This window comes from Podarcis tiliguerta (assembly GCF_965153285.1).
Source record: "Podarcis tiliguerta genome assembly, chromosome: 1".
In the NCBI taxonomy this organism is placed as follows: Eukaryota; Metazoa; Chordata; class Lepidosauria; order Squamata; family Lacertidae; genus Podarcis; species Podarcis tiliguerta.
In genome coordinates, this window is record NC_139534.1 from 67,331,522 (window position 1) to 67,343,710 (window position 12,189).

Below are 12,189 nucleotides of genomic sequence, written 5' to 3' on the forward strand. Positions count from 1 at the left end.
TACTGCCAATCACAGTAAAGAGACAGTACTGAGCTAGATGAACTAATAATCCAATTCAATTTTTGTTTTTTTATTCCAAAATATTTATATAGCAGTATGGCACTCTCAAACCAGAAATAGCCAAATCAATGCACAATAAAACTTTTTTTCATAAAGCAGGTTCATATATTCATATTCTAATAGAAACATACAATTGTAGAGTTGGAAGGGACAGTGTTAAAATAAAATAGGGCAATCTGATTCACTCTGTACCTATATAAGCCAACTTTTAAAAAATCCTTTTTAAACTGATACCGGACAATATATATAAGGAATTCCACTAAATAACAGTAGTGGAAATGTATTTGTATTTACATATTTACAATTGTAAATGCTACTGGTGTTAGACAGCCTGAATAAAGAATCAAGAATTACTAGGGTTTTAAATATTCCTAATGCCTAATACTTTTTTTTTTTTAATCAAGCAGAGTAAAAGATTATTCTTTTTGTGTGAATCAGCCAACTGGGATACGCTAACAAAAAATGACACTGCATTAAGTGCTTGCATTAAGTTAATCAATTAGATACTAAATTAATGAAGTAGCTGATGTTGGAAAAAAGACAAGTAAATGTATAACTAAGAGAATAAAATGATGCTAAAATTATTTGTGCTAATATAATATCCATCTTACACTAAAAAAGTAAAGAAATCTATAACAATAATGGATTTCATATATGGCAATTCTAAAGTTAATGGTCATGCTTTTCAAAACATCCTATGCATTCTACTGACCATCTGAGATGTAAAACTCAGTTACCAATAGTAAAATGAAGTAATTCTTTTTGATTATACTATATGACATAAAGAGTATAATCATAGGTTACTATATTATCTTTTTATATCAGATGTAAATCACTCATGGTATGTTCAAACAAAGTTTATCTGAGATTGTTCAAAGTTTGCATCCCGCTTTTTAAGAGCACTACTTTAAGGAGGCCAATTTGTGTTAATTGACCAAATTATGGGTAATCCTCTGGAGTTTCAATCTTAAGTGCTTTCCCATCCCATTTGTTTTGAATGTATATTTATTTCAGGGGATTTTTTTGCAACAAAAGCTTTTAAAGATTTGTGCTGTACAAGTTTCAAATACTTGTGTTCTCAAATAAATGCAGTACACAGCACTGGACTGAAAACAAAAGAAAATGTCCTTTGTACATATTTTCTATAAAAAGCATCAGGGGAATAATAGAAATTTAGGTCAATCACCACTTCTGCTTAATTTCTCCACACAATTATTGTAACTTTTGAAAATTGTGAGATTAAATCTGAGCTATTATTTCAAAGAAAATCAAATGATTCAACATATCTACATTCTCAACATCAGCTGAAACTGATCTAATGATGTCACCCCAGTTGTTGCAAGGGGGACTTGTTTCATCTCTCTGCTGTCACTGCTCAAAGCGCCATGCCTATTAGGTTTTAAAAGAGGAAGGTTAGGGAGCTTGCGTTTCAGAGGCAGGGGACCGGCAGAAAGGGCTTCTGGGAATAGTGGGTGCTTTTTCTGACGCCCTCAAATTGGCCTGAGCAGGGTGTGGGAGGGATCAGAGAATAAGTCAGTCTAAGGCAGCCTTTCTCAACCTGTGTGTCCCCAGATGTTGTTGAACTACAATTCCCATCACCCCTAGCTAACAAGCCCAGAGCTCAGGGATGATAGGAGTTGTAGTCCAACAACATCTGGGGATCCACAGGTTGAGAACCGCTGGTCTAAGGCAAGTTCTGGACAGCTCACTCATCCTTAGCAGTCACCAAAACACTTCTAGGTTTTCCTCTGTGGAGCTACCAGACAGGCTCCTGCACCTTTGCAAGATGACAGGCAGGCAGCTGCTTAAACAGGTAAAGGCATATCCAACATGTAGAAGAAGCCACGGTGAGCGTAACACCTGCAACTCTTCTGCCTGCTGTTATGCAGTTTTCAATGGCAACGAACCGCCGGTGGGACAAAAGACTGGCCTGCCTTTGTTTCAGACGCTATTCCATCTGCCATGCCGTTCAATAAAAAGATTTCATACAGCTGCCATTTCTTTGTTACTGGGAGTTAGCGGATAGGGATCTCTTCTCCCATCCTAGTTCAATCTCACTTCAGGATGAGAGTCTTAACTGGGAGGGGGTGCCAATGCTTTTTCTACTACTGGGATTTAAGTTCAGTGAGCCCTCCATTCAAAGCGGGCAGCCTCTCGGAACCCACAAGTGAAATAGGTACTGCTGCCACTGTAAAGTCCATCAACTGGCAGGGGGAGGGGGAGGAACAAGGCATATATGATCAATAACTTAGCAGAGCTAGCCAGCCAAGAAAAACAGCACAGGAAGATGGAGCATAGGTCCATTAAGAAACAAGTAATTTGCCCATCCAGCACACAAATGGCTTGGTCAGGTGTGTCTGCACAAGCTTAAGCTTCCTATCCCTGTCTGAGTATAAGCCTAGGACTTTCTCCAGGCAAGACTTCTACTGTTTCATAGGGCTAGAGTTTCTTATGTGTCCTATTTGGTCCTGCCACATATGGTTGGAATTGTACATGGTCACCTGGAGGATGGCAAATGTTCCACGTCTTCTGCCTGTTTCTGTGGCTGAGTGGGTAAGCAGCTTTCCTGGAGGGGAGTGCTTTATAGGTTTGAATCCTGACATTTTCCTATTTTGCTTGACGTTACTATCACTGGCCAGATTTCACAAAGGCATTTCACAAAAGGGAAAGTTATCTGAACATACACTGGGGCGGAGGAAGGATGGTGGAAAAGGAAGAAAATAAAATCTTTGAAGTTAGTATCCTTACATTTGCTAAATAAGATGTTTGTTTCTTTGACAAGGTGTCTTCAGGATCCGAACATTCACTCACTGAAGTAGTTGGTGAATCTGAGGTCTCTACTACAGCTTGTTCAGGGCTCATGGTGCCATTATTGCAACGGGGGCAAAAAAGCACAACATTGCTTGGTTCAAATGATGTGCAACACTCTGTACATTTTGCAGTTGTATTTTCCTGACTGAGATCAGCCATCTGTTTGGTCGTGTAGATCCTGCTGTGCAAATTAAACAGTAGCACAAAGATTGGCACCTCAGTGTCCACTGTTGAAGGAAGCAAAACAAAAAGCTGAGAAAAGGAATTGGAAGGTCACAGTTAGTGGATTGGTGGTATTAAAATGTGTTATGACTAGCAATGGCTTCAAGCAATGACAGTACTGTAATACAGACCTCTGATCTCTCTCGATCTCTCTATACACACGTGTGTGTACACACACACATACACACATTTTAAAACGGCGTTTTTGTGTGCTGCTCTGGTTTCGCCAGAAGCGGCTTAGTCATGCTGACCACATGACCTGGAAAGCTGTCTTTAGACAAACACCGGCTCCCTCAGCGTGAAAGCGAGATGAGCGCCACAACCCCAGAGTCCTTCACGACTGGACTTAACTGTCAGGGGTCCTTTACCTTTTTTTAGCAGGGGAAATTATTTATCTTGATGATTTCAGCTTACAAAAGGGGAATATATAATGCTACATTTTTTATGATGTAATATTGGAAGGAATATTATGTACAACCTAAAATCTTACCTCAAAAAGTGAGGACCATGTTGAAATAGGTAGCACTGTCATGGAAGGGAGCTGGAGTAAGAATGGATAGAAAGAAACCACTGAAGTCTACAGACTAAGTAATCTGCCTACTGTTCATAAACTAAAAGACACCCCCCCCCAAAAAAAAAGCAACCATACAGAAACAGCATGCTAGAATGTTCTGTTGTTTGTTATTAGTTACTTTATCATTCTGGGCTGGATTCAACTAACTGGGCTTCCCCTAGCATAACAAGGTTTCCCCTCCTGTCTTGCCTCCTGCACTTGCACCCCAAATTGGCCCAGTGGGAATGGGAAAACCCCCAGAAATGTTCATAGAGGAGAGAGGAGGGGTTGTTCAGTGCTTGTGCTGATAGAACATTTGTAAAAACACAACACTGAATTCTTCCCTGTTTATATTCTCAGTTGTATAATAAAAATTGAAAACATAAAACCAAACCTATTATGCTAGAGAGGTAAATGTGTATTTGGCTAGCTTGAATGAATTGACAGGGCTTCAGGTATTTGGTAGGATGTTGGACTAGATAAGCCTTTGGATCCTATCTTATTGCTTGATCCTTAAAAGAAGAATACTTAATTTAAGCCAGTGTGTGTGTCAGACCTTAAAACAATTCCATCCTCCCTTAAAGCCTTTGCTCTCTAATGTTCTTTATATTCCTCACTAGGTATATTCCCCTAGATCCAACAACTTCTGAGATATGTCTACTCCACCTCCAAGATTGCTACCTGCCAACCTATCTACGATGGTGGTGGCACAGCCATCTTATACCACTTCAACTATGAAATGTGTAGGCTGAGGCCAATACAAACATAATCAAGATAGCTCTGATCTGTGTCATTGCCGAGCTGCCCCCTGCAGTCCCCATTGCCACTTGGAGCACTGGATTCCAGGCCAGAAGCACACCAGGGCAGCATAATTAATATGGCAGAATGGTGAGTTTGGGCATGCAGTCCAGAGCTCCAGTCAAAGCTGCCCCCTCAGCCCTGTTGGCTGCTGCCATGGGCATGCAAGGAATCAGGTGGGCCCAGCATCTCACATGTTGGCAGCGGGTCTAACATGGGTTTTGCTCATCTCTAAAAATTAATGAGCTGTGCTTGTTCCAATGTTTGCTACCAAGGGTTTTAAATTTTGATTTTAAATATATGACAGGAAAGACCAACTGGCAATCCCGGGACCAAATCATCTTACAGCACCTTCTACAGTCCAACCAAATTCTAAGCATGGTGTCATGAAAGGTTGGTCTACAGTTTCAGCTGTAAGGAAAAGGAAAATAGATTCCATTCCCAAGAAATAGTGACTCCACACATACTCTCTCTTTTGGATTTTGTATGTATTGTCCTGGCTAAACCTTGAGCACATGGGTTCTATAATTGTGATACCCTAAGCGTGCTCTGGTGCCTGGCGTGCTCTGGTCCATGGGGTCACGAAGAGTCGGACACGACTAAACGACTAAACAACAACAAGTATTGCACTGCACCTACTTTATTATGGAGCTTGACTAGTCATGAGAAAGTCGGTTGCTAGTTAATAGACACTTCCTACCACCAGGTGATTAGGAGAATGGCATGGTCCCCAACAATGCAGAAGTCAGCCATCCCTGACATATAGCAGCATATCAATGAGCTTAATGGTCAACCATGCAAAGTGCAAGTGTGATTTACCCACCACATGGATACTGAAGAATAATTAACCTAAAGAATCTCTTGTACGCTTTTTGTGTTAGCCAAGCATATCAAATTTATAGCTAGCTTCCTAATCTCTTTTTATGCAGAGAGCCAGAGTACATTTTAAAGCATTCCTAAAATATCAAAGAAGAACAGAAGTTATCTAAACAAATGCAGGATAAATAATTATAATCCCTTCTGGACAGACCAAAGCTTGTAGTAATCAAAGCAAAAGGTGTGTAAAGTCCTTACAGGTGAAACAGACCCTTTACATTTTGACCAGAATGCTATAGGAAGCTCATGTGCAATGGTGCCATGTTATTAAAGTCTAAAACCAATAGCTAGATAATTAAACAAAAAACAAAACAATACTGTATCCAAACATTTCATCTCTGCTTAACAAACACAAAACTTTTATTACTTCCAACTCTACAATTCTATGATTCTATTATTATCCTTTTATGTTTCTAAGAGTACATTCACAAGCAATAAGCACAACTGGGTCTGTCATCTCACCTATGTACTTTGTGATGTGTCGCATTCAAACATTTGAAGTTGCTAACTCAAGTTTATCAATATTTCAGCCATGCCATTATAGATCAAAATCAATCACTGTCAAAATTGTCTAAATGGAAATAGGTTACATTTGCTTAACCACATTATATATGCCTAGTTGCATCTCAAAGCAAATATACATGAGGTAAATGCTTCCCTGCTACTATTTTATTTTAATTTTTGTACTGCCAAAGTGTATCAACTCACTGAGTTATTATTCTAGTTACTCTGCTGAAGGTCACTGTGAAGTTTTCTTCCCAGTAAAATCAAATTTTGCACCATGGCAATACAGACTCTGTAAGAAGAAACCAAAAGATTTTTTTGAATAGCAAATCATGAACTTGTATAAATTTGCACAACCTTAGCCATGTTCTCTGCAAAGAGTTTACCTTGTGGGTAGAATTTGGAGGTTCGGCCTGGGATCCAGATGATGCAGAGTGGGGAGGGATAGGGAAGGTACTGAAATTCTGGAGGTACCTTGGAAAGAGAAGCCATAAAGTGGGGAAGCATCTCCGGCAGCATATTTGGGGCAAGTGAGAAAACCAGAAAGTGATTTGCAAGATCTTCAGTCTGTTTTCCCCATCAAATACTTTCAAGGTTTGCAATGAATATGAACAATAGGTGCTTGATCTTCTGGGGCAGTGACAGCCACTGAGTTAGAGACTGCTGAATCCCGCTGTTCCCTGTAGTTCCGACACACTGGCAGAAATCTGTTCTGGAGAGCTGGGGGAAGGCTTTTCAGAAGACAATTTGCAGGGCAATATCCAACTAGATTTTTCCTTCAACATAAAAAATTCCCACTTACACACCAGAACCTCCTCCTCCCTGCGCATGAGAACCCCACATCCTCCTCAAATTTGATCTACACAGTAGGAAAAAACCGCTGAACAAATTTAGGGGCCATGAAGGGGGAAGAGAGGGGGTGAAATCCTTGTGTTTATGGAATTAGTTCATTTCATACCACCTACAAAATCCTGACAAACTGAAACGTTCTATAGTGAAGTAAGAACTTAATAGCTCCATTTATAAAGTGAAAAATTAATGGAATACCAAAGTCAATAAAACATACTGTTAATACTCTTTCATTTAAGCTCCTGCAAAGCAAAATTTAGCAGAATTTGAAACAGTTTCCTGCTCAAAGGATAATTATCAAACTGCTTTCTACTCCTCTTTTAATTATAGTATTGATGTATTGAATGATGTTTTTATGGTAGTTGGAAATATTTTATGTTTTGAAAGGCAGTACATATATAAATCCCCAAAATTAATAAAACTGTACAGAGCATGCAAGTTTTAGTGGTTGAACAAGTTTGGGAACCAGTAGACATGCTCAGAAGTGTTAGGATTAACTGGAAAATACCTTTAATAAACTAAAAAGAAAATGCACTTTTAGCATAGCAGTGTTGAAGTACAAAATTGATGGGTAAAAAATGAAAAAGTGAACAAGAACTCAGGCTGACTAGGAAGAAAAAGTAAAACAGCATGTACATTTGACCTTGAATACTCATCACAAAATGGAGGCAAATATCTGACAATTTTAGCAGGTGGTCAGAGGGAAAGACTATTTGAATAGCTTCCAGAAAAAGAAAATCCGACCATATTTTCTTTCACCTAGTGATGTTCCAGTACCTTATAGTGGATAATATTTTGCTTAAATGAACAGAATTCTGTGCTTATATGATATAAATTCTGGAGTAATCCTACTGAAGCCAATACCGTTACTCTAAGTTTTAAAAATCTGGTTCAGTGTGATTAAAATCAATAGAGCGCATCGTTTGATGATACTACTTCTCAAGAAAAGGCTATAAGCTTCAGGCATGCTATTATTTGATTACACAATTTCATTGACAGGTTGAAAGGCTTAAAAGGCAACTGAGATATGTGGAGGATTTCATTTTCACAGGAAGAGGATTCATTTCCTCATTTGAAAGGACATCACCATGTCATTTCCTCAAAGTTTTTTTTAAAAAAATCTGTCCTTTGTTGTAAGACACTTGACAAGAAAATTCCTTTTCTAATCTCAAAAAAGCAGATTTCTTGCCAGTTATGATTGGATTTTTTTTCAACAGTGCACAGCATCATTTTAAAAATATGAATTATAACTCTGATATTGTTCTATGTATGTATTTGAAGGAAGACTAATGTTTTTTATTTTATGCATTTGTTTATTTTTTTCTCCATCCTCTCTGGGTCAGTTTATGTTTCTGTTGTTGAGTCCTCCAAGGGGCCTGGGTCTACCTATAGTGTTCTGTACTTGATATCAACACCTTGCATCCTTCAGCAGGGCAAAATTTAAAGCAAAGTAAATAAATGATTTTGTTTCTGGTAGAATGACTGATGACAGGACAGGAATATACAAACAAGGGAATTCTGCAACCTGTCATATATATGAAGCTTACTGTCTATATAACCTGTTTTCACAGGTCCACAACTGTCTATAACATGTATGAAATGAGGCAGTCACTAGATCCTACAAAACGTACTTTCAAGAGAAGTCACAACCTACACCTAAAGAAAGATAAGAATTATTATTATTATTTTACAAAAAAAAGACACTCCATCAGTATTTGTGGCTACCCTGCCACATAGTATGATTACCCTCCAAGGCCTTCTGCTTCTCTTCCAGACATAGCTGTCATATCACCAACTCCAGCGAAATCCCCATCTAGGTCAGCAAACTACTGCTTCCATAAAAACAAGTCTGGACTGCTTTACAGAGTTAGTGCACTAGAGTCTAACAACAGAGAACAGTGTAAGAAACATCTTCCCCACTGAGAGGGAATGATGTGCAGTCTAACTCTTGCTATAGTAACATTACAGCCTAGATGTTCCTTGCTTATCTGACTGACTTACACTCCATTCTGGTCACCTAATATCTGATCCTTTGAACTGACTGATATTAAACCTGAAAGAAGCACTGTAGTCATCGCCTTCTTGTTCTTCATTGATACATGACTGGCCCATTAATACCTGCCAGCCCAAAAATATTATCTCCCCAACTACTACATAGCTTCATGGTAGCTGTTCATCTTTCTTACTTCTGCCTACTTATTATCTGGACTGACTAAGTAATTGCTTAGCCTAAATGTGACGAGTTAGTGAGTGTGCAACATTGCAGTGCAATGCATACTGTAGACATGCAGTGTGGTAAATACTGTCTTTTATCACATTTCAGTAACTACTATGAGTGGTACGTGGTAGACCTCTGCTGCTTTGTGATGGGTGTAAGAAATACGTTTAGATGCATGTATGTGTTTTTTCTAAAAGAGAAACCTATTGTGTGTTTCTACAAACCTAGCATTTGAAAATGAAATTGATTATTAACAAAAAATAATAATTCTTACCTGATACACTCACATTTGATTGGTCGCACGAAACACCACTGTAACTTCAAAATGTTCCCATTCCCTATATTTAAAAAAGGAATGAATGAATATTTTACTTGCTATTTATACTTGCTGCTCCAAAATAATAAGCCTAGAAAGTATACTGGGGGGGGGGGGGGAATCAACCTTATATCAGAGCAGCACAAGTCTAATCAGGTTTTCAGCGGCTGGAAACCAAGGTTTTATAATCAGTGGGGCATAACTGGAAGTGAAAAAAATCCATAAGCAGAGACCCAAGGAGAGTGGGGGCAAATTAATGTTTAATTGCACATGAGAGCATCCTATTGTCAAGGACAACAAGGGCCAAGTCTGTACAAGTAAAGGTAATTATTTAACTAGTCAAGCCGCTAACTAATGCTTCATACTGCTATGAACACTAATCTCACACACAGACATACAACACAGCTGGAACTGAAAAAACATTATTAGCCAATGAGAAAAATAAAACACATGAGGTGGCTTCATCAGATATTTAGTATTATCCATATTACTGAGTGTAGCTACCACTCATACCTAGGTGCTACATACGGTTTATCTAAAATATTGTAATTATTTAAAATAAATTATTTAATAATTTTTCTAATATATTTTTTCCATGTTATCTTATTTTTTTAATAAAAATGCTTGCTTAATTACCAACATATATTCACCATACATTAAAGTAGATGGCTGTAATGGATAGCATCATAGAAGATATTAAGAAAAACAAGTGAAAACAAATATATACATAGATGCTTAACTGGACTAATTGGATGCTCTCTCTGTGTGGTAATTACATCACAGGACATGATAATTTACTTAAAAATATGACCATCACATTGGTCTCATAGATTGGTTTTCACAGATTGTGCTGATAACATCGTGATGTTCTTATTGTAAAGAAGTTTTGGACAAGTTTACTTAAAGAATTGCTTTACCCCATACATGTCAACTCAATAAATAAAAAAAAGTGAAGTACATTTAAAACTGCCCTTTCTCATGGTAAATGTTATATATAAAAGCACCCTGGGTCAGTATATGCCTATTTAATTACCTCCACAAAGTTATATACTATACTAACAAGGGGCCAGGGAGGAGCGAAAGTGTGTCCTCTGTTGCATTGGAAGCCTCTTTCTTTCTTTCTTTCTTTCTTTCGTTATACCAGCTCCTGGTTGGCAAAACTGAGAGGCTTAAGGATTGGGCCTTTGGGAGGATGATCCATGGGACGTAGCCTCTGCCACCCCACCTCAAAACAAACTAATTGTTTCTATCCTTTCAGCTGTCTACCATCAGAATAAGAACCACCAACAGTAGCTTTCTGCCCACTTTGGTGGAGCTGGGACAAAAGCCAGTGGAAAAAACTCTACACACCATCCTAACTCCCTCCATCAGGGAGTAAGGATTGCAGCCTACGTCTGTGAGGTATATTTCATATACCTATTTTATATATTCCAGAGAGATGCCAGTATACGCTGTATGGAAAGTTTGTTCCCTGTTCAAATCCACTGCATTCTCTATTCAATCTCTATTAAAATCTCTTATACGTTGCTGTAAGGCTGTAGCCTTTTACTTTCCAAAAAAATAATTACATAAGAAAAGGAAAGATTGCCACAAATTATTAAAATCATATAATTCAGCATGACTGCTCACTACCATCAGTTGTCGCCAATTTTTGTTCACTTTTTATTGTGTTGAATATTAATTCAAATATGGTATTACATACACTAATGAAAGGACAAATGCTTCTTATCTACTCCCTCTGTGCAGGACTGTTAAAGCCATCTTTTGTATCTTGCCTTAGTAATAAAATGCTGATTTATAGTGTTTGCTTTATCTGTTGAAGTAAGATAATGGAGGAGCTATTGCCCAAGTAGATTTTCATTTCATCTGGCGTAAGATACAAATCCCCACCTTCACATATCTTGAACCTGCTACTCCTAAAACATAGGTATATGGAATAATGCACTCCAGTGCACAAAGAGAAAAAGTATCAAGAAAAAAAACCTGCTTGCTATCAAAGCAAACACTGCTACTGTTATGTGATTCACAAAAATAATTTCTCAGAAACTCAACAGCTCTTAAAATCTAATACAGAAACCAAATACAGACTGTATACTTAGGTCACCTGCCAATGCTCTTCTTTGAACATCCAACTAATGCAAGTAAGGCAGGTGGCAACTAGAGAGAGGGCACTTTTGGTTGTGGTACTCCTCTCCCAGAAATACTCACCTGGCACGCATTATGCTATCTTTTTTGTACCAGGTCTTCCTGGGTTTGTTTGTTTTTACCAAAAAAAGACTTTTACAAAAACTTTATTGTTTTTATTATATCCAGTTTGTGAGGCTGCACAAGCATACAAACTTCGGGAAAGAGCTTGTAGCCACTTTGCCCATGTCTGGTCCTTTTTTGCTCCTCTGCCATACTAAGCTAGGACAAGGTTTGGCTTAGCAGGTTGTACAAACCAATGTTACTTTATTATTGATTTTTTTAAAAAAAATAAAGAATAGGTTTGCAATGCTGTTTTTAATCCTGTAAACTTCCCATAATCTTAAAATGAAGGGCTTTATAGAACCCTAATGATGATAATATCAATAATAATAATCACGAAATAAAATAGGAGAGGTGGCAATCTCGCTTTTGTTAACCCCATCCCTGAATACTCAATTCAAAGGGCAAAAGTGGAATTCCTCAACTGCAGTTGCATCATAGCAGTCTAACTGTAGACACCCTCGTCACATACTATGGCCAGGGTTTACAGACAGCTCCTATATTTACATACTTAGTGCAGTTTCATGTACACTCCATGCCTCTCTGCTTCCTGCCTCCTCCACATCTGCACCCACACTCCTCAATCTGACCACTGCATCTTCAGCCTTAAGTACTATGATCCAGAGCATGCACGCATGATCCAATTCCAGCAACTGCAGCAGATTTAAATCCACATTTTGGGGAAATCCACAGATAACTGTTTTCAATAGCAGGTGTCAAATTATCTGTGCTTCT

General features: G+C 38.2%; 2 protein-coding genes across 26 annotated transcripts in view; both read right to left on the reverse strand.

Moving 5' to 3' along the window:
- Positions 1 to 12,189, reverse strand: part of DENND5A (DENN domain containing 5A) — a 609,609-nt gene that overhangs the window by 147,088 nt on the left and 450,332 nt on the right. The gene's annotated exons all lie outside the window — the stretch shown is intronic.
- STK33 (serine/threonine kinase 33) overlaps positions 1 to 12,189 on the reverse strand; it is a 54,592-nt gene that overhangs the window by 32,871 nt on the left and 9,532 nt on the right. For 3 of the 25 annotated variants that reach the window (XM_083446604.1, XM_083446603.1, XM_083446623.1), the window contains exons 2-5: positions 9,166 to 9,229; positions 6,029 to 6,116; positions 3,584 to 3,634; positions 2,809 to 3,098 (exon numbers count right to left, since the gene is read on the reverse strand). The exons of 1 other annotated variant lie outside the window; for it this stretch is intronic. In XM_083446604.1, coding sequence (XP_083302730.1) covers positions 2,809 to 3,030 — 222 coding nt within the window. In that variant the 5' untranslated portion in view covers positions 3,031 to 3,098; positions 3,584 to 3,634; positions 6,029 to 6,116; positions 9,166 to 9,229. Of the gene's footprint in view, positions 1 to 2,808; positions 3,124 to 3,583; positions 3,635 to 6,028; positions 6,117 to 9,165; positions 9,230 to 12,189 lie in introns of those variants that run through there. 21 more of the 25 variants (XM_083446605.1, XM_083446625.1, XM_083446624.1 and 18 more) reach the window with 13 other exon arrangements.